Raw genomic sequence first — 23,490 nt, forward strand, 5'->3', positions numbered from 1 at the left:
GCTATAATATATCAGGTACAGAGGACACAAGTACTTAGGAAGGAGGCCTCCAAGTCACGTTCCGAAAGTAACTGTTCTTTTGTACGTAGGTAATATCTTAAAGATGACGAAATCAAAATAGGATAAGCATAAGAAAAGATAAAATCAATCTTTCAGGTTCATATTTAAAAAAAAAAAGTGAAGACGTACTTTCACTTTCAATATTTAATTCACTTTAGTTTTGTTGACAATATAAGGGCCTAACGTTACATTTCGGCATACAGTCATAAACATTAATACCATAAAACTAATGAACACGATTAATACATGTATATACAGAGAGACAAATGTGGGGTTAACAAAATAATGTAGAGTATATTCACATATTTTTAAGTGCATTCAAATTTGTGTATATTCATTGCTGACTTTCTTTTCTGGTGTCAAAGCACTTTTTCAAGAAACAACATATCCTTCTAGCAGTTGTAATATTTGTAGGATTGACAATTTTTCTAATGTGATTATCACTAGTATATGTGTTTGCATTAAATTTATCGATGTACTTCTATATTGGTTATACTTTGAACAGTATAGCACATGTAGAACAAAAGTTGTTTTTTTTTCATTTTCAATAAACAATTTACATGAATAGCATAGACGTTTTTCTCTAGGAATAGAGGGTTTACAGTATCTACCCATTTCAATTTACAGTGGACATGGTGGATGGGCACTGATCCTTAATTTTGTTAATACAGATCTATAACTTTTTTTCCAAAGGTAGTTTAAATAACTTTGCAATTTGTATTATGAATATATTGCCAAACCCCTTAACTCCATCACTACCCTAACTCTGTCACTTTTAGGAAATGCCTCGCTGTTTATAAATGAATATGATTGTGGTGTCATTTTTTACATGCTGAAAATCTATAATTGGGCCATCATTAACATGATTAAAAATATCTTTGTTTCCCCTAACCCGACCCTAAAATCTCAAGTTGGATAGGTAGGTAGGCAAATAATTTTTTTTTTCCTGATAGCAGCTTTGAAAATACATTCTGCAATTTAATGGAATAATACCTTTATAAATGAAAGAAAGTAATTTGTAAACAGAATATCAAACAATTGCCGTTTAAAAGCAAAATTTAAGGTAAATTTACAATTCACAACAATTATTCCTTGTAAAATATCTCAAGAAAGTGTAAATTTATTGAAATCAAATGCTAAAAAAAGACTTTAAAAATACTTAGATACGTAAAGACTAGACATCTGAGTATATTTTTCAAACCTACTATCAGCTTCAAATGCTTACATATGCAGAGTACTTTTTCAAGGGCCTCGAATTGTGAATTTCAATTTGGGGTCCCGAAGTAAGAGCTACAATGTAATTCTAAGTTGCAGGTTCAAATCACATTGTGAGACGTTGAGACCGGTCAGACTGTAAAATTTAGGCCCAGTGTCACAGTAGATGCTGGTACAAAAATGATCCATCACTGCTCAATGGTAAAAAGTGCTGAGTTCAAGTCTAAATTTGGAGCCCTTCACAGTTCTCAAAGGAAAGTTCCTAAAGTAAAGAAACAACCTATCTCCAAGGGCCTAATTAAAGAAAAGTACACTGGACGTCTCAGGAAGCTGTATCACGATTTCAAAATTATATTTGGAAAGAGTTTGTAAACAATATTCAATTGAACCAAACCATGATCTAAAATGATAAAATGTCATACACGATGTCATAGTCATGAAGCTTAACCCATGAATAAAAGGCATGAATAAAGAACGTCTGAATTTTATTCGTCGGAATGAAATATCATATGCACACATATTTACAACTCCTGTAGTCACATATAGTAAACATAAGAACATAAATGAACAGTCTCAGATTAAATAAATTTAAAATTGATTGATATGTTCACAAGGTTGGCCCCTCATCTGCTTTTAAGGTGACTACTCTGTACCTTAATTTTAAAAGATAGGTTTGAAAATATCACCAAATCACAATTAGTCATAGTGAATTTTATTAACGAAATGTTACAAGTGAGTAGGATTCTAATAAGCTAAAGGCAAAAGGTGAATACGTCACAAGAACCCTCCGAGACCACAATGTTATGGGCACCATTTTGTTTCCAACGAACGCTTGAAAATCACAGTAGATCAAAATCGGTCATTCTCATAAAAACCGGATTTTGGTGAAATTGTATTTTATGAAAGTTGATGAACAATAAAAAAAAAATTTGAATAAACTTATTTAAAAAAAACTTTTCAGTCGGCGATTTAATTGGGTCGGTCGCGTTAGGGGAAACAAACATATTTTTAATTTTGGCCTTGCCGAGAAATTATAACAGTCAAGTTCAAGAATGCTTAAAAAAAATAAATAGCAATTACATGTGATATATCGTATCTATCATATATTATTGGAAATCACTAAGCACCTTTTCCTTTATGCGCTATTTCATCAATATCTAAGACATGTGGGTCAACATGCTCAATTTTACATGTCAGCCACTTTTATGAAGGTCTATGTCTCTTCTATGCTCTTCTTTTTTCCCTAAGTGGGGGACACAAATTCTCTGAATTAGCTTGTTAAATATAAGGTAAATGACGTCATTTTTTTAAATAGTAATGAAAACAACATATAAGTTCATTACTACATTTAGCAAAGAAGAAATAAATTTTAAAATATAATTCAGAGAGTAATGCGGCATGTTTACCGATTATGGTGATGGAGTTAGGGTAGTAGGGGATACCATAAATGTGTGACACCACAAGGTTTTGTCAATATATTACCCACAAAAAATTACTGCACGTTCTTCTGATTTTATTATTGTTAACCATTATTTACTCTATAAATTTAAATCCCGATATTAGAAATTTATTATATAATTTTTCTGCATGTTCTGTCTAGAAAATTAATTACAGGCCTAATTAGTACGGAGGATATTGCATCAGATTCAGAGGCATATATTCTTATGTTTCTGCTCTATCTTTCTAGTGATGGACAGTCAGGTGGCACGAGATGGCCGTCTGATGGAGTTAGTGGATGAGAAATGGAGAGAAGACAAACTCCCAATGGAGGAAGTCGCTGTGCCGCAGATGGAACTCCCAGAAATAGAACCAGACAATGGACCAACCAATGAGACCTTAAAAGAGCAGGAACAAAAGTGGACTGACTTGGCTTTGTCATCACTGCATGATCAGCCTCCTGCGACCACTAGTAACTGACTAACTGATAATCATACAGAGTACCCTCTGGTGTTTATACGAGGTCAAAAAAGTATTAAGTGTAAGGTTATCATTAAAAGTGATGATTATTCCCCATCTTCAGACATAATTTTTAATATATATGCTACCAGCATGACCAATCTACAATTTCAAATAATAATGTCAAACACTTTTGAGAAAATTGGAAGCTAGGACTAGTGGATTCCTGAGTGTGCAGCTGTACTTGTGAAGTCCATGCAGTGAAATGAACTTGGTGAGACCGAAATGAATTATGGACCAAGTGAATTTCAATCAGCAGATGTATCTGAATTATTTTATAATAAATTTTATCAAAACATAGTATTGTTTATTACATTGCATTTCATTTTGAACATAGCTCGTGATCAGTACACTTCCAATGCATATAGTTGTCATGAAATACACTCCATATACCATATTCATTATTATTTTCTAAACTTTAAATATAGGTAAAATGAAGATGAGATGTATGCATTATTGCAATCGAACTTTACCTTGACCTTTATTTGATCAAATTCAATCTTAATCATGCAAGGATGCTCAGAGGCAAGTTAGGCTAAATGGTTCAGAAGATGAAAATATAGTTTAGAGATAGATATATGTGCAGGAAAGCTCATTTGAGCCTAGAGTGAGGTAAGAGGTACTTCTTGCTTTCCCTTGACCACTTTAAATCTGCTATGACACTGCTTAGGATGAATATCATTGCTATTTGTCACCGTACTCCAGCATACTTCTGACTTGGCGCTGCATTATATAAGGAGCATAGGAACTTTAACCAAGGCTCTTACTTGTAGGAGTACCTATCACTGGTGATGAGTGAATTTTTATGCCCCCCTCCTTGAAAAAGTGGGCATATTGCTTTGATCTTATTGGTCAGTCAGTAGACCAAGTGTTGTCCTCTCATAGTCTAGAGAACCCTTTGACAGACATCAAACTTGGTACATGTGCACTGGCAACTCCTGATGAGTAGATGACCCCTATTGATTTTGAAGTCACAAGTTCAAAGGTCAAGGATCAAATTACAGGTACTCTAGACATAGGAAGATCTTGTCCATTACAAGTACAGTAGCACCTGTACCTCCTGAAGAGTAGACACAGGAAAATTTTAGTCCATTCAATATCTTGAGAATTACCATTTGCTTGACGGACATCAAACTTTGGTACACAGTTTTTTCTAAGGAGTAGTTGACCACTGTAGATGTTGAGGTCACAGGGTCAGAGGTCAAGGGTCAAATTACTCTAGACATTGGAAGATACTGACTGCTCAATATCTTGAGAACCCTTTACTTGATAGACATTAAACTTGGTACACTGGTTACCCCTAGGGAGTATATGAGCCCTGTTGAAAGCAGTTTTACTGTATATTCTTTTTGTTGGCCAGAGAATTTAAAGAATGTTGTTTTGTGTATTATTTTAAAGTCATTACATGTAAGACAATACCTAGACTGTAACAATAAAATTTGCCTTTAGTTATTTTTTAATTGCGATATTAAATTATTACTAGATAGAACTTGAACAAAAATATGACTTTCAAAAAGAAAAAAATATATTGAAATAAGATTAAGATTATAAAGCTTGTCTTGATGGATAATTTTGTGACACGGTCTTGTACCAGATGAATGCATCAGTAAGCATATCCTTATAGGCCTGAAAATCTACTCAGAAAATAGTACTGTCCACAGCAAATAGCATTTCTAGATCATTATTCAGTTAATATTTGTGCAGGACATACATAGTACAGGTCTTAGCTTAACTTTGGAATCTTGAACACCAATACCCAGAATACCATGGATATGTCACATGGATTTGAAAGTTCCAAGCACTTTTTCTTTGAGTATTTTACCCTCGATATCTCAAATCCTCAGATATCTCATAAATAAAGACTTAAGAAAACTAGATGTTGTTTCATCTAAATACAATAAATGTGACTGCATGCTATCTCTGCACATTTAGAAATACTGTATGTGTACTTAAAAAAGCAAGCTTCATATTTTAGCGGCTTTGGTGCGGACAACCATGCACTAATTCATGAATACCGCTATAAAATCATTTATAAATACAATATAAGGCATGTATAGCGCTAATTCATGATTTCGCCAACAACTCCATACCCAGTGATTGCGCTAAATTTTGAATACGCCAATTTTTGTACACATACAGTATGTCATTGATGACAGAAATGAGACCAATTCAAAAACCTGAATCTGGTAATTCACCCAAATATAAAAAGTGAGATTTAGCATCATCAACAAGACAAGAAATCTGCATTTAAGATATCTTAAACTCAAAACTTGTACAAAGTTTAGTTTCTCCGTGCAAACAAAGATGACAACATTTTGTGCATTAATATTTATTGTAAATTTTTTTAAGATCTAATGACTGGTCATCTTCAGAGTGGACAATGTCCAGTCCAGCGAGGGAATGCTGTAACATCTTTTATGTTTGGCATACCCAGTAGAAATTGTAGATAACGGTCAAATCCCATTCCAAAGCCACCATGCGGACAGGAGCCAAATTCTCTTAGCTCCAGGTACCTAGATCAAAAGACACAGACCAAGATTAAGACTTTCTTATTCCATTTGAAAATTTCAGAAGTTTTCTAAATTGTAGTAGCTATAAAGGCCTATGGCATGTTCAGGTGTGCATTATAACCTTCTATAGCTTTTTGTTATAAAGGATACAACTATTATTTCATTATGAATACGTAATGATCACTAGTATTTATGTCTGGTTCCCTTTCCAACTTAGCCTTTGTACTGATGACTTTGATTAAGCTGCTGAATGATGTGGGTAACAGAATGTAATATGAAGATCCTATCTTCATTGTAAGATGTTGGAAGCAAAAAGACTTACCAAGAAAGAGCATCCAGGAGATTTTTAGACTTTAACTTCTGATGGAGTAAGTCATATCTCTCCTCCCTGAGTGTCCCTCCACAAAGCTCCCCAATACCAGGGATCAAAAGGTCAAGGCCAGCCACCTAACAATTCAAGGTTATCTCATTAAGTCTGAGTTTTTAAAATTTAAAAGACTGGCTCTTTATTTAAAAAGACATTTAAAGGGTGTTATACATTAAGATTGTTCATGCTTACTGTCCTGTTGTCTGGATTTCGTCTAGCATAAAAAGGTTTGAGTTCCTCTGGGTAATCCGTTACAAATACAGGAACATTCCCACAATGCTTTACTAAAGCTTTCTCATGAGCTCTCTGCAGATCATCTCCCCACTGAAAAAAAGAAGCCATCATCAGCATGTTATTCTGCACCAGTGAAATGAGTTTAAAACATAGGTAATCAAAAATTACGAAACTCACCTCAATGAATGTTATCTATAAGTAAGGCAAATTTCACATCATATTTTTTTTCTAGTTAGTGTACATCCCAAGATCAATATCCATGCAAGTTTGGTTTAAGTGGGACTTATGGTTATTTGGAAATAGACCTGCTCAAAAAACTTTTAGCTGTTTACTAAAGAAAATTTTGGTTCCAACATCCAAAGCAAGTCTGAAAGTTTTCATCCTTAGATGCACCATCTTTGCAAGTTTAATCATAATAACCAGGCCATAATATTATACAGCTACTCCAAAAAAATTACCCTGGTCACTCATCTAGAAAATGTAGGTCAGATTCAGAATCCAAAGCAAGTCTGGAAGTATCCATCCCTAGATACATCATCCATGCTAGTTTGGGTAAAATATGGCTAAAATTCACTCATGTGGAAAATCTAGGTCGAATCCAGCATCCGAAGCAGGTTGGTTAGTGTACATCCCTAGATGCATCATTCATGAAAGTTTGGTCCAGGTAGGGCTTATAGTTACTTGGGAATGGACTTGCTCCAAAATCATAATTCATTTAATTTTTAAAATTCAAATCAATACACAATAATTTAAGATCACCATCAATATTAACACTTCGTATATGCAGGCAGAGCAGCCCAGTCGGACGCTGCGCTAGATTTATAACAACGTCATGAATAGGGATATCCTATTTTCATCAAATAATAGTGGTTTTCCACTCCTTGTAGTGTCTCCAAAATTGTACACATCTTTAAAAATCATATATACCAATTGCAAATCAATGAACTAAATACATTCCAATAATTTCAAGTTGTTTGAATAAATAGATTGTCTCCGAAGTTGTTTCAACCATACTAAAACATAACTTTATCACTGGATGCTGTTCCGTTCGGATGGTGGATGTTGCCTTTTCTGCCAATTTATAAAACATATTTCTTGCAGTTTATTCTTAATATTTTTACTATCTGTATAGTACGCAATACTAAAGATATCATAAAATGACAATCGCCGCTATATTTGCTACATATTTCATTTTCATTAAGTTCTGACTTGTTTTAAAAATAAAATAATCAGTTTCAGAACACTTTATTTCAAAGTTTATAGCATTTTAACCCTGGGTCATGCGCACTATTTGTGACCTTTAAAGACTACAATTTTTACACAAATATTAGGTTCAAACAATCAAAACTAAACTATTCTGACTTGGATTTTCATAACAAATATTTTGGTATACAATAAGTATATCTTAGACCATTCATTTTGACATAAAGGTCATTGTCAATGAACTTTATGGACAACACTCGTATTCCCTATTGAGGCCCCTTCATGTTCCCCAGGGCAGTGATTCTAACTAAACTTGAATCTGCACTACCTAAGCAGGGTTAGAAACTCCCTAAAATTACAACTCGCAAATAATTGCGAGTACCAACAAAGTGAACTCGCAATTTTATAAGACTATGCACAATTTTCATATAAAGTTAAACTTGTATAAATTAAATACATGTAACTTAAGGAAAAAGTAACTACTGTACAATACACAAAATACAACTACAGTGTAACTTTTATTTAAATTACTGATTTAAATCAAAAGTATTGTGTTCTGTCATATTATATAATTTTGCTACAGTTTCAATGCAAAAAAACTCAACTCGCAAGTTTTTGCGAGTTACCTAATTTTTAACTCGCAATTTGGGAATTCTAACTCGCGTTTTGCGAGTTGTATATAGTGAATTTCGAACCCTGCTAAGGCTGCTTGCGTTTTTCCTCTTTTTTTTTTACCCCCCCCCTTTCCAAAATTTAAACAAAAGGCTCATGGGCCACAATGCTCACCTAAGTCACTTTGGCCCTGCTGTTCTTCATCAGATTTCTCCCCTTTATACAAGTATATTCCTATGTAAAATTTTGATTCACCTTTTGTGGCCTCATCCTATACACAGGGGCCATGACTTGAATAAAATTGAATCTACACTACCATAGGATGATTGTATATGACTAATCATGGCTTTACTGTTCTTCAGAGAAGATGATTTTTAAAATCTTTTCCTATAAATTCCTATGTAAAAATATGATAATCTACTGTGGCCTCAACCTACCCCTGGTGTTCAAGATTTCAACAAACTTGAATCTACACTACCTGAGGTATTGTAGATTCAATTGTTCAGATCATGGCCTCTTGGGATAGGGTGGGGCCACAATAGGGAATCTCAGTTTTTCATTGAAATAAATAGGAAAAAATCTTTTTATTTTTTTTGAATTTTTAAAATGAAGGGTGCCGTTACAATAGGGGAATTTTACATGAGACGATATAGGAAATTAACTTTGAAAATCTTTTTAGGAACTTTAATTGCACCATTCATATGCAGACATTCCAAAGTTGAGTGGATTTTTTTTTCAAATTATGCACCCTTGGTTAGAGTTAGCTAAATCAGAGAGCAAATTTCATATAATGCATGTTACACAGGAAAATAATTTGCCATGAATATGTTGAAGTGATTTGGAAGTCCCAACCACTAATCCTTAAAGTATTTTATCCTCGATATTTCAAATCCTCAATATCTCCAAGTTTTTCCTTGGTACCATTGAGTTCAAGATAACTAGGTTTGACAGTATCTCCTATTTTTGATAAAATAATTGTATCATTTTGGCTTGTATGGAATGTGGCTTTGTAGTCAAACAAGCTAGATTAATTAACCAAGCAATTAAGTGATGTGGATGGACCATGCACTTTATCTGCATTTTCTTATTCATAACAACTAAGAGTCAGTGGTGTCTTTTTTATGGCTTCCAGAGGTCACATGAACCTGTATTGCTCACCTTAAGTTTTGAAGTGTCAGAAATTCTATTACTAATCTCTAGGGCTTCTTCATATGGCATCCTGTAATGATTAAGGTTTATTTTGCTTTGTCCAACATTTTAAGAAAAATACATGTATTGCATAATAAAAACATATACTGTATTGATACCTACCTAATAAAGTCTTTCTCAGTCATTGCTTCAATAGCTTTCTATAAACAAACATCAAAATATCAGTCTATAGAATCTTAAATACATGTCATAAGTGAACCTATACACACAGTTCCCCTCTTAAGACACACCATCATGTACAATGTAACAGAATTTTAACAAATCAATACTTTGATAAGTTATAATACTTACAACACGATCTTTTGAAACTGAGTTCCTCTTGTGGACAAATTCAATATCCTTTGAAGAAGTTTTTAAGGTGTCATTAGTGATGAACTTTATAAGACCTTCCATCAGCTAAATGAATAAAAAAATTTTTTTAGACCAAACCCATTGTAAAAATTTGAAATATTGTTAAAGTACACATGCTTTGATTCCCCACTCAGTTAATTCCCTTCCCCACTTAATTTTTTATGGAGACATCTACATGCCAGATATTGTAAATCTGAAAGATTATAAAAATTCAGGTCCAAGTAAAGTTTATGCAATAGAAATAAATAATTTGTCTTCCAAAATCAAAGGCTAAGGCCACATATAGGTCAATACATCATCTTATGATGTACATGCTAAAAATCAGGAACATGGGTTAAACAATAATAACAGATGTATTCTGGACCAAGAATTATGTTGCCTTTAAGTCAATGTTGTTTGTAGGTCATGGCACATTGTTTATGATGGTACTTGTATATTAAATACAAAATAACAAAGATCAATACCAAAGAATAGAAAATTCTGGCTGAGAAAAGCTTTCTTGCCCAAAAACTAGCAATTTCATTCAGAGATCAAAGGTCAAGATTATTTATAACCACGGACTGCCTTAAACACATGTACTTGCACAAAATATCAATTGTCCAGTGTAAAACATAAAAAAAAGTGATGACAAAGGCATAATTGTATCAATGTATGTGAAGATCAAGAAGAACTTGCTTAAAAAATGATATGTCTCCCAGAGATATTATACATAGGAAGCATCTGTAGCTTGGCTAATACAATTACCGGTAATGATTATGCAATTACCTGCATGATGTCTTCTAGACTATCAGTAAAGGAGAGTTCAGCTTCAATCATGTAGAACTCTGCTAGATGGTGAGTGGTCGCACTCCTCTCTGCACGGAAGGCAGGGCTAAATGTGTATACTTTACTGATCCCACTGTCATTAAAATTATAGGAAACAATATTATACCTCTCTGTTCAGGGTTTACCAACAAAACTAACAACTAATATTTATCTGTATTCTTATATCAATACCGAGAGCTCAGTAGTGAACATGTTGACACATATTTGTTAGCACATCTCAATCCTAAGAACCATAATTTGAAGAACTTTCAACTAAATTACAGGGAATGCTTTCCATTTAATTTAACAATTTAAGGAAAGTTGTGCTTAAAAGTTCTTTGAAATTCAGAAAATGGAGTTAAGTTTGGATTACATTTGCAGATATTTATGATGAAAGATTGTCTGCATTGGGGGAACTAAATATGGAATTAACTTTAACCACTTACAAATATTGACTTCAGGGTAATCAGTATGTGTTTATAAAGATTAAGGGAGGGTCATATTATACACTAGGCTCCAAGGAAATATCACTATAAGGAATTGCTCAATGTTTTCCACATAACACCTACTTTAACCGAAGCACAAAAGTAGATACATGTAGGTGAACAAGAGAAGTAGCTTGGATGCTGGAAGAATTACCTTGCCATGGCCTCCAGATGGAGCTGTCCTGACACAGTGAGGAATGCCTGACTGTAAAAGAACTCAGAGGCAGTTTTCTTTTCATTGCTTTCAGTTTGTTTGTCTGAAATCTGCAAATTTTATACCAATTTTATAAATGCTGAGAAAATATTCAAATTTCTATGCACAATTATTTTTGGCAGTCTGTTCTGAAAAAAGCATGGACAACAATGAACATATTACATAAGTAGAAAAATTATTAGACAGTAAATACATATAATTTTACCTTAACAGTGAAAAGTTGTCCAGCACCTTCACAGTCATTGGATGATAAAATAGGTGTGTGAATAAATATGTATCCATTCTCCTAAAAATAAATATGTATCCATTCTCTAAAAACAAATATGTATCCATTCTCCTTAAAATAAATATGTATATATTCTCCTAAAAATAAATATGTAGCCATTCTCCTTAAAATTAAACTTTCTACTTTATCTACACATGTTATCTACTGTCTACAACTTTAATTAGTAACTATTGGATAACATTTGTATTGAATATGTAACATTTCAAATGACAGTTTCTTGATGACATGTATTTAGAAAATTGTTATATTTTCAAGTATTATCATATAAATCTGTTTTATATAATAAATTACTGTGTAAAACATTGCATCCTCTGAGTCTCTCTCTCTCTCTCTCTTGTTTACTAGTATTTCTGAAGAAATCTATCTTGTAAAATTATGGCAAAGTAAGAACAAAAGGACATCTACATACCTGGAAGTACCTGTGCACAGCCATTGTAGCAGTGTTTCTGATCCTCATTACAGAGGAGAAGAGACTTGTTTTTGGTCTAAGGTGAGGATATTGTCTTGAGTAATCATTAGAGTGAATTGTTCTTGGTTGAAAAGGATATTTCTGAAAATGTTATGTACAATTTCATTAAAATTTACATATTTCATCTGAACATGAAATATGGAGATAACAAACAGTAATCAAGCTCAAAAGTCCACTGAAACAATACAAATCAGGAGGAGAGTAAACATGAACCTCCAAAAACATTAGAGGTAGGATCAGTTGCCATAGAGGGGTAAGCATTGGCTGTTGTCCAGTCACCATACATGTGATATGTACCGGTGGTATGCAAAATGTTCCATTTTTCAAGCCCATTCATCGTGTACTGGCGGGAAACCAAAATTCACGGAATACGAAAATTTGTACAGTATTTTGAATATCTCGCTAAATGCCGCCATTTTCCTCTCATTCTTGCTCACGAGACACTGGAAAACGTCACCTGTGTTTGATACTTGACCCTCTGATAATTGCGTAGTGTACACAAACCATCGTGTGTGAAGGTGTGAACTGCCAATTGGGATAATTATCTTGCTATAAATCCGTATCAAGATACCCCTTTAGGTAGCTTTATTTTTAAAGGGGTACTTAATTATAACTATTAATGTTTCGTAACTTGATTGAAAAAAATTAAGCCAACTTCTAAAGTTGATATACATGACTTAATATACAGGAATCTGACCCAGATCTTCGTAGGTATAAAATATACGATGTTTATTACCATGATTACACTGAAATAAAGGATATAGTTTTAAGTTTTTATGTGCTGAAATTTATGTATGATTGTATTTGCTGCTGTTATTTAGCATTGCTGATGTATATATTAGTAATATGAACAAGATGTAAATTGGAGACATTGACTCTCACATTAATACTATATAAAGCTGGCAAACAAACTATCATCTAAACTAGCTTGATTTATAGTCGATTTATAAGAACATTGTGATTATAAAACACAATATATGAAATTTTAAAGCATTCAAATCTCCATTACAACTTTTAAAACAAGATGTGTTTGTGAAACACTGATGCCCCCGTATGGCAGCTTATGGCGAAGGTTAAAGTTTCTCAAATGCAAGTCAAAATCCAGGCCAAAAGATAAAAAATGTTAAATTTGAAAGCCCTTGCTGCAACTGTTCAAGAGTTATGGCGAAGGTTAAAGTTTTTTTAAAAGTAAGTAAACATCAAGGTCAAGGTCAAAGTTGTTGGTATCCAAAGGAAGGTCTTGTCACAAGGATTACGTATGTAAAGTATGAAAGCCCTAGCACCAACCATTCAAAAGTGATGGCCAAGATTAAAGTTTTTTCGAAAGTAGGTCAAACTCCTATGTCAATGTCAAAGGGTCAAAGTGGTTGGTATCCAAAGGAAGGTAATGTCACAAGGATTACATATGTGAAGTATGAAAGCCCTAGCATCAACCATTCAAAAGTTATGGCCAAGGTTAAAGTTTTTCAAAAGTAGGTCAAACACCTAGGTCAAGGTCAAAAGGTCAAAGTGGTTGGTATCCAAAGGAAGGTCTTGTCACAAGAATTACATATGTGAAGTATGAAAGCCCTAGGATCAACCATTCAAAAGTTATGTCCAAGGTTAAAGTTTTTCAAAAGTAGGTCACACTCCTAGGTCAAGGTCAAAGGGTCAAAGAGGTTGATATCCAGAGGAAGGTCTTGTCACCAGGAATACACATGTGAAGTTTGAAACCCCAAGCTCCAACTGTTCAAAAGTTATGGCCAAGGTTAAAGTTTTTCAAAAGTAGGTCACACTCCAAGGTCAAGGTCAAAAGGTCAAAGTTGTTGGTATCCGAAGGAAGGCCTTGTCACAAACAATACACATGTGAAGTTTGAAACCCCAAGCACCAACTGTTCAGAAGTTATGGCCAAGGTTAAAGTCTCATAAAATTTTGCAAAAGTGGGTCAAACTCCAAGGTCAAGGTCAAAAGGTCAAATATGATGGTACCCAAAGAAAGGTCTTGTCACAAGGAATCAGGGATGGGGTAATCGTAATCGAGTAATTGTAATCGATTGTAATGATTACTTTTTTCAAGTAATCGACAGTAATCTGTAATCGAAGAGATTTTCAATTACTTGTAATCATAATTTAATCGATTACAGCTAAAATTTTCAATGTAATTATAATTACTTGTTCGATTACTTTCGATTATTTTATACATAAATGGATGTTATTTTGGAGAATTATTTCCAGTCAGTCACACATAAAAATTTGATATAAAATATAAACCACCTGGTGTAATGTTTAGATTTCCTAACTTTTATTATTATAAGTTTTATGATGTTCTCAATAAATTTTGCATTATAGACCTACTGGTCTAGTATTTAATAATTCAGAAGTGTATTTCAACCATTTAGTAATAAAATATACAGATTTTTCGTGTGGATTTTACATTTGACCCACTGTCCTCTTGCTGCATGTCCCTTTTCATATTTCAGATGTTGAAAAACTTTGTCTTGTAATAGAAAATTATAAATAGCAAAAACAGATTGAAGTGCTGTATTAAATATAAATAATTTGGTAAATAAACTATATTGTACTCGAAAAAAGAAGATGGAAATACTTCTGAAAATGTTTAAAAACAACCTCAAACTTGTGTTTTAATAACTTTAAAATTTGCAAAATCATCTGCATGTTTTCATTCCAACTTGTAAGGTTGCTTTTATATTAGTGAAAGGTTATAAGTGTCTGTAAGAGAGGAGTGTGTCACTGTGTTTGCTTATCTTAATTGGCTAATTAATTGACTGAGACATCCCTGACTTGCAGATAATGAGGTGTAAACTGTGAACTACCTAGTGTTTAACTTTTATTCCATTGAAGACAAACAATATTAATAAAACAATTAATATCTCTCAAAACATTTATTACAATACAGAATGAAATTGTGCTATTTGTTTCATTACTTAAAGACACATTTAATTTACATGTTTATTACTAAGAGTTCTAATTTACTTACTTTTTTGAAAAAGACACGCACAGGAATGTTTAATACGTACTGTCAACATACGGGCAGCCCAAATACTTCTAATGAAGTAATTCACAATAAAATATTAAATAATTTTTGCAACAAGTCAATAAATGTGGAGGTTCAGATATCCAAGGTTGAAAGGAATAATTAATTCCTTTGCCTATTTTATTGTAGGAATCATTGGCCCTTTTCACAAAAAATCTTACGACTAATACAAAAATTTTCCTATTCTCCAACAAGTATTTCAGCTGTAGTAGGTCACAAAGAATCTTATTATTCTAATACATTGGATTACAATGTAAATAATATCTGGGAAAATAATAAATATCTTATTAAACAAAAAAAATACATAGTGGTCAAGTTTTTATCTTATTCGTAAGATTTTTTGTGAAAAGGGCCACATGTCTCCACTTTCCATGGTAGAGAATCCCTCATTTGGGCATTTAGTGAGAATGTTAGCCAGAATAAAACCTTAAAAGAATCTGCACTGAAACTGCAGGAACTTATTCAAACTTCAGTGGCTAACATCAACATTTTCCATTTAAATATTGCTTTGATATTTGAAGGGATAAAAACTTGGAAGTAATCGATTATTAATCGATTACATCTTCCAAAGTAATCGATTACAATCGATTACAGGACTATAATGAGTGTAATCGATTATTAATCGATTACACAAAATTCCTCTAAGTAATCGATTATTAATAGCGATTCTCTGTAACCACTTAAACTTCTTTGCCACGCATGGTCACCGATTTTGATGAAACTTTGCCCATTATTACAACTTGACACCAGAAACATATATTGAATAAAATTTCGTTGCTATGTGTCTTGGTTGCCATGGTAACAGCCAGAAAAGTTGAAAAAATTGAGATTTTCAGCTTCTTTGAATCTTTATTACTCCTTAAACACCCAATTTTATGTTAACGCCCCCAAAATCTACCTAATTCAAGATCAATAATATACCGCCTGTCAATCATTAAAAAAACAATAGCTTCTGATTTGATTGACGGGCCAGCTACGTGGGCTACCTGATAATCTGAGTTTGCATGTTTTGAAAACAATTACCTGGTCACGCGTCAAACGCTTTCATGTGCCGCATGAATGGTCGCTTTGTATACACTATGGTTAAAAAAATCATGTCGCTGTTATATTGGTTGATAATTTTATTTTAAAAAAAATAATTGAGAGTAGATAATTAAACAGTGACTTCGTGATTTTTTTTTTCAATCTCCACTGCTGTTTTGTACTTGTTAGCGGTATGACGTCCAAAATAACTGTAGAACATTTAGAAGAAAAATTAGCGGATATACAAGCCCTCTCTTCCTTCAGTAACTGAGATCCGGAGAGAGAAGAAGTTTCTGTAGTAACACAGACCGATAATTCTTCCGAGCCCCTTATTCAACCTGTGCCTTGATTTTAAGAATGTACGTAATGCACTTGTAGACCTTGCACTTGGCTACACAAAAACTCAATTCGCGTAATTAGAAACAATCGACCCCCTCCCCCACCATTGAATATTATAACAAAATGCAATGGATTAAATAAGAAAAGATATTTATTACGGAAGCGTAATAGGGCCGCAGCAGTATCTTTTATTAATTTGTTTTAACAAATTACTAATTTGTTATAACAAATTATCAATTTGTTATAACAAATTATTAATCTGTTATAACAAATTACTAATTTGTTATAACAAATTATCAATTTGTTATAACAAATTATTAATTTGTTATAACAGATTACAGATTTGTTATAACAGATTACTAATTTGTTATAACAACTTACTAATTTGTTATAACAAATTATCAATTTGTTATAACAAATTATCAATTTGTTATAACAAATTATCAATTTGTTATAACAACTTACTAATTTGTTATAACAGATTACTAATTTGTTATAACAGATTATTAATTTGTTATAACAAATTATTAATTTGTTATAACAAATTACTAATTTGATATAACAAATTACTAATTTGATATAACAAATTATTATTTTGTTATAAAAAATTATTAATTTGTTATAACAGATTAGTAATTTGTTATAACAAATTATAATTTGATATAACAAATTATTAATTTGATATAACAAATTAGTAATTTGTTATAACAAATTAGTAATTTGTTATAACAAATTAGTAATTTGATTTAAAAAATTATTATTTTTTACAAAATATGAAGGTGAATACAGATCTATGGAAGCCAGATCAGATCAGATCAGAAATCTTATTTTAAATCGGTTTTATGAAAACGTAAAGCATAAGCTTTGGAGAGCTTTTGATCAATATGTTAATGTGGATTTAGATGAATTAGCAACTTAGATTAAAGCACTTTAATTTTTGTTTAATTGCAGGGTTTTTTTAAAATTTTTGTTTTGTTTTGTTGTTGTTTGTTTGTTTGTTTGTTTTTTTTTTTGAGTCAGTTCCTTGGAATAGATTTCTCTGTTAGACAATTAAAAGAATAGCTGCATCCCAGGGATTATGTAGAAGAAATACAGAATGTTGGATCCTTCGAGAAAAATTCGAAGTTCCGGACAATTAAATATGATTTCAACGTCGTCCATTCAAATCAACACTTTTTTCAATGTCAACACAGGGGTCAAAAGGGGAGAAGACCTATTTTTTCCTTCTTTACACATGTGTAATATTTTGTGTGTATTGTTATAACAAATTATATTGCTTAACGATTTCTTTAAAATATATGAGTAGTCCTATATGAGACAACCAGGATACAAATTACAAATGAATTTGAAGAAACAACTGTCAAAGTTTTCAGCCAATAATAAGTTATGAAGGCTTTAGTGGGACTTCGAGGGCTTTTCCAAAAGGCACGTATTTTGATTATAAAAATTACATACATACATGAAAAAATCTCACAAGGTATCTAAATTCAAATTTTACGAAGTACTACCCACTCAAGAATATTATCTATTTTCGTTTTCTGAAAAGGTTATTACAGAGTATTTATCAATTTTTCTATGATAATTTATCTACAAATTCATTTTTTATCAATGTTGCCTTTATTGCCCCCAGCATAAATTGGGGCCAAGGAGGTTCACCAGAGGAGCAGATTCAGGTTTATGCATTAGGAACGGCGGTTTAGTTTAAAATATATTTTATTCATGATACATAAACTGGATTGAACAGTAGGCATAAATCATTTGGTACATGTATAGAATGAATCGAGAGAGAGGGGGGGGGGGGGGGTAAAATGAAATTAAATAAAAGACATATTGAAAAAATACATATTATAATGAACATGTTGATTCAGGGTGGGAAAAATTCCCTCTCCAAATAACATGTCTTTGATAAGATATTTTTTCCTAGCATACGAACGGGGATGCAATGACCAGGTAGATGGGAGTCAAGGACGGAGCCCTGGTGGGGGAGGAGGACAAAATTCAAATAGAGCTCCTAAGAATAAGTAAATAGGAACCAAAGAATTTGATGCATTGTATCTTTATAACAATAATGTTTGACAGTGAAAACTCTAAATTCTAAAAGATGTAAATCCAGATTAACATATTGGTCAAAAGCTGTAGCTGCAGAGCTTGTACATTTATTATTTTCACAAATCCAACTTATAAAAAGATTTCTGATCTCATCTGGCTTCCATAGATCTGTATACACTTTCACTTTATCAAAATTATTAATTTGTTATAACAAATTACCAATTTGTTATAACAAATTAACAATTTGTTATAACAAATTATTAATTTGTTATATCAAATTGATAATTTGTTATATCAAATTAGTAATCTGTTATAACAAATTAGTAATCTGTTTTAACAAATTAGTAATTTGTTTTAACAAATTGATAATTTGTTATAACAAATTAGTAATTTGTTATAACAAATTAGTAATTTGTTATAACAAATTAGTAATCTGTTATAACAAATTAGTAATTTGTTAAAACAAATTAATAAAAGATACTGCTGCGGCCCTAATACGCTTCCGTAATTTATACTAATATAAATAAAGTATCTTGTATCTAACGCCATGAATTACGAAAGATTCTTTTTATGTCCAAATCTTTAAATAGGGCATAAGAACACGGACCCTCGGAAATGGCGAATATTTGGACACAATCGTTCGCCAGAAAAGTAAATAATATTCCGATGTGGTAATGTTCACACAATGTGGAATCTTTTTATTTTAATATTCACACTTAATATTTTATAATAATTTCTTTTATTGGCGATTAAAATATTGATATGATTGCTTCGTAGTTTTCACCCGTTTTTTTTTATGATTAATTTTACGATTTTTAAAAAAGATATGTCTTTTTAATTTTTTTTTATTTAAAAGATAACGACGAAAACGCTAAGTCTACAAATTTTATATTTCAGTACCTAATTTATTTTAAATATTTTCACTCAAAATTATGCACAAAACTTGTAATGTTGACCCTGATTACCAAAAGCCGGACTTCCTGTGTAATGCAGCGTGTATAGGGATTTTTGACATCTTGAGTATTGGGGCTCTCCAGGTAAATAACACCAGTACTTCCTAGACCACTCCCCCTCCTCAGGTAACCGTACGGTAAAAAAATTGGGTCTTTAATAAAGACTAAGAAAAACAAACAAACCATTCTCCCAAAAACGTGACACCTTGTTGCCACTTATGCTATAAAGAAACTATTTAGAATTTATCTCTTAGTAAATGGTAACCATGGGTACATTTGGAATACATTTTAGAAGCTGAAAAATGCTGAAAAATGGTCAATATTCACCAGTGATAGATGTTACATGATCAAACTCAATCAACAACCTAAGAAAAACAATAAAAAATATTTGACCTTATGTAATTAGGTATTGGCAATATTATTCTAAAAATAACTTTCATGGTTGCCATGGTAACACAGCGTAACCATGCAAAATCTGTTGCAATGATTGGGTTAATGCTACTATCTTGAGGAAAAACAATAAAATTCACGACTAACACATATGCATCCTTGGAACCTTGCAACACCGACAACATAAGAAAAATTGGGATTAAATGTTACTTTGCATTGTAACCATGGAAACAACGTATCAGTCGTTTAAAGTGATATTTTTTGCTCCTTTAGGAATTTACTTATCTTTTAATCAAGAAACATATTATTTGATTCACCTTGAATACTACTTAACTGGTAGAACTAAAGTTGAATATCATATATTGATAAAGTTTGTTGAAAAATACAACACTGTTGCTATGGTTACCAAGAAGGGAAAATGTTCAATTTTGTTAATTTTATATCAATATTAAACCCTATGTGCCAGCTTTTTGCATCCAGTTAGAGATTGGGTGGTAGTCAAAATTCAAAGTCAGGTTAGTTGTTCATATATATCAATCATAAAAGTTTTGGGAATCTACTTACAAGGGTGCGTATCCAAGGAAACAGAATATTTTTTAGATTTTTATGCATATTTTTCCGGCTAATTTACATAGCAACGCTCTATTTAAAGAATTGAGTTTGAATTTTTTGAAATGTGAAAATTAGGGTAACACCAATGCCTTTAAAAATTGATCATCAGTTATATAGAAATATGCTTTTTAAAAAGATAGGATAAGATTAAAACACTAAGAGAGTAAATTTAAAATCCTTTCGAGGTAAATAAACCATAGCAACCGTTGCCAACCTATAAGAAATATCATATTTCGTCCTTGGTATATGTTACAAGGACCTCTTGTCTATTATTTGCTTGCATTTCAACCTATAATTGTTTTTATTCTTAAGTATATGACTTTATAAAATTAAATGAACAAAATTATTACTTTTGAATACTTTGTTTCCATAGTAACGTATGTAATAGTTGATTTACCAAACATGTTTATCATGCATTTAAGACATCAGGCCTTCAACTTTCAGTAACAGTCATTGCCACTTGTTTGCTTTGCTGCAAACGTTAACTGGGGGACTCTGAACATGTTGAAAAATGCCATTTTTCAAACGTTAGGACATGTTGCTATGGTAACCATGACACGTAGCAACCAATTTTTGCCTGATTTGAGTTTACGGTATCAAAGACTTTTATCATAGAGAGTTTGGAGAAATTCTGAGACTATGCGTGCCACAGCTCCTATATAAAAGTTCAAGTCATTACAGAGAATGGCTCTTAATCGATTAAATTTTTCAGTAATCGTGCCCATCCCTGCAAGGAATACACATGTGAAATATGAAAGTCATAGCTCCAACCAATCAAAAGTTATGGGCAAGGTTAAAGTTGACAACAGACAGACAGACAAACAGACAAACAGGTAAACAGACAAACAGATAAACAGACAAACAGACAGACAGGACAAAAACAATATACCCCCGGGATCTTTCGATCCGGGGGCATAATAAGACATTTGCAACAATATATATTTGTTGGTTTAGAAATAAGGTGCCTTATCAGAAGAATTTAAGCGATATTTTATACCATTTTTGGTACCGTTTTTTGATAGGCAGTGGACAGTTTTTTCACCCAAATTCCAGTTTTTTTATGGCTCCTATACAGTTTTGTGGTCTTTGACTTATCACATATATGAGTCACACCTATTGTGTGCTCCTTGTCATGATCAGACAAATAGAAAATCCTTAGACAATTCAGTTTGTAAATAATGGCCTTACAAATACATGTAGTATGAAAAACATCAGTCAGCATTTGACTTGATGATAGATTGTATTTGCTAACTAGGTTATTGTATCTACCATAGAACTTGCAAACAGTTGACTTTAAACAAGGCTGTTGATATCCTTATTTCATCGACTTGCTTGTCAATAGCTTGTCTCTTTTAGAAATTGTTTGCACCTATAGCATGTTAACGTTCTTGCATATTTAATCAACTGGGAGACATAAACTCCACATGCAGGTGATAAGAGTATATAGCTACATAAATAAGGGAAGTTGACGATAGAAAAGTGGAATTCTGGCATCATGTTTATCATAAAGTTTTGTTGTTGGGTTACCATTAACATCTTTTTCTAATAAAACTGTTACACTGAGAAACACTAAGAAATAACTTAATTAAACTTTTATGACCAGGTATATCCGTGACCATAAAGAAGGGTGCTTATTTCTTGTACATATAATTATATACTGAAAGTACCAAAATGGTACCAGGTAATTTTATTTGCTGTAATAAATATAAGGTAATAAGCTTGTAAAATGTACATCAAAGGACAGCTAAGAAACTACATCTACCATTATTTTTATACTTTTTGATGAAACTGTTTATTACCTGTAGATTACAGAAGCCATGAACTTTGATATCTTCTGCCTGGAATTCAATATTCTGCTTCTTTGCAATACTTTCTTGAAATCTTCCAGTTGCAGTTATACAACTGCCCTCAGTCAATTCACTGTAAATATTTCACCTAGTACATCACTACACTATCTGCATTTTATATAACAACAGCTATTACAATGTTTATCCAGGAAAATACTAGTATATTGCTGTATAATTATATTTATCTTATTCAAACTTGAAAATGCTTCTTAAAAAATACTTTTTTTAATGAGGAATAATTCATTTTTCATTTTTCATAAGTTGAAGATCATACCTTGGACATAATCTAGGTTCTGTGACAATCTGTGTTGTGGATAACTGGGTTCCGTCATTGACATGAATGAAAGTTACATGCTTTTGTTTTCTGATATGGCGAACCCAACCCTACAGTAAAAATGAAATATTTTAAATTTTAAGTGGCTTTAATTTCATTCAATTTTAAAACCATATTATGCCATTTATGCAGTCATTTGAATTGACAGCCCTTACATATGACTCAACGTATATCTTTTTTTTAAAAAAAATATGAGGATATCGAGTGAAAATAATATTCAGTGCTATCTTCATCTTGCTCAGCTCTCAGTAGACAATGTTCAATGATCATTAGTGAGAGAGATGACAATAATAGCGAGCGCAGCGAGCGGCGCGAAGCGCCGCTCGTCACTGCGAGCTCTAACGACAACGCCTGGGCGAAGAGAAAATTCGGACTACTGCACATTCATTCAATAGAATTTTTTTCCGCAGTAATTCTGACCCACAATGCATCGCTTCTTGTTCTCGCTGCTAACTTCATTCACGCGGTAACAACAACTAAAATTTCACAAAAAATAAACTCACCTTAATTTAATGGATATTGCATGCAGATAGTAGATTAAACGTTCTTTGTTAAAATATGTGCACTTTTTAAACTTTGTTTGTGGAAATGCAGCTAACATACGTCATGTGACGTCACAGTCTAGACGTTCCAAATGTCTCGTGCGGTTTGAAGAGGCGGATCTTAAAATGAAGTGAACAATGCGCTCGCCCCAACGGTCGCACCGTCAACATATTAATATATTAAACATATATCTCCGAAAAATCAGCAACTGTATCATAAAAACCTTTAAAATACTGTTATTTGTACATCCATTTGACAATCGCCTGGTGTTAAATCGATGCAAAAACCTTTGACAGTTTGAACAGAGTAGTTTCATGTTTGTCATCAAGGGCGCAGACATATTTACATGCCGCAGCAAATAAAACAGAAAAAAGAGAGAAAAATCAACTGA

The 23,490-nt window shown here is 32.4% G+C and overlaps 2 protein-coding genes across 3 annotated transcripts; one reads left to right on the plus strand and one right to left on the minus strand.

Annotated features, from left to right (window-relative positions):
• Positions 1 to 4: 4 nt before the first annotated feature.
• LOC133197112 (anaphase-promoting complex subunit 13-like) lies at positions 5 to 3,531 on the plus strand. 2 transcript variants are annotated; one of them, XM_061332962.1, is made up of 2 exons: positions 5 to 81; positions 2,963 to 3,531. In XM_061332962.1, the coding sequence occupies exon 2, from the start codon at positions 2,965 to 2,967 to the stop codon at positions 3,190 to 3,192; it is 228 nt and encodes a 75-aa protein (XP_061188946.1). In that variant the 5' UTR covers positions 5 to 81; positions 2,963 to 2,964; the 3' UTR covers positions 3,193 to 3,531. The 2 variants fall into 2 exon arrangements, with proteins under 2 accessions (XP_061188946.1, XP_061188947.1); XM_061332963.1 differs by having other exon boundaries at positions 65 to 89.
• A 2,020-nt stretch (positions 3,532 to 5,551) lies between these two features.
• Positions 5,552 to 23,445, minus strand: LOC133196207 (probable asparagine--tRNA ligase, mitochondrial). The gene is made up of 13 exons (XM_061332122.1): positions 23,323 to 23,445; positions 22,497 to 22,606; positions 22,175 to 22,295; positions 11,916 to 12,056; positions 11,426 to 11,506; positions 11,161 to 11,270; positions 10,483 to 10,615; positions 9,658 to 9,762; positions 9,469 to 9,506; positions 9,316 to 9,376; positions 6,301 to 6,432; positions 6,064 to 6,188; positions 5,552 to 5,744 (listed from the first exon to the last, which is right to left on the minus strand). Exons 1-13 carry the CDS (start codon positions 23,437 to 23,439, stop codon positions 5,600 to 5,602), a joined length of 1,419 nt encoding a protein of 472 aa, XP_061188106.1. The 5' UTR covers positions 23,440 to 23,445; the 3' UTR covers positions 5,552 to 5,599.
• Positions 23,446 to 23,490: the final 45 nt, after the last annotated feature.

This window comes from Saccostrea echinata, unplaced genomic scaffold (assembly GCF_033153115.1).
Source record: "Saccostrea echinata isolate AGI-Se365-2 ecotype Australia unplaced genomic scaffold, CSIRO_AGI_Sech_v1 ptg000030l, whole genome shotgun sequence".
In the NCBI taxonomy this organism is placed as follows: Eukaryota; Metazoa; Mollusca; class Bivalvia; order Ostreida; family Ostreidae; genus Saccostrea; species Saccostrea echinata.

Bases quoted from the DNA above. Each gene is read 5' to 3' on its own strand.
- LOC133197112 (XM_061332962.1), top strand. From the start codon at position 2,965: ATGGACAGTCAGGTGGCACGAGATGGCCGTCTGATGGAGTTAGTGGAT.
- LOC133196207 (XM_061332122.1), bottom strand. From the start codon at position 23,439: ATGTCTGCGCCCTTGATGACAAACATGAAACTACTCTGTTCAAACTGT. The intron at 10,616-11,160 runs GTAATTCTTCCA...TTTTAATGACAG, and splicing joins CATCTGGAGGCCATGGCAAG to TGGGATCAGTAAAGTATACA. The intron at 5,745-6,063 runs GTAAGTCTTTTT...CTTTTGATCTAG, and splicing joins CTCCTGGATGCTCTTTCTTG to GTACCTGGAGCTAAGAGAAT.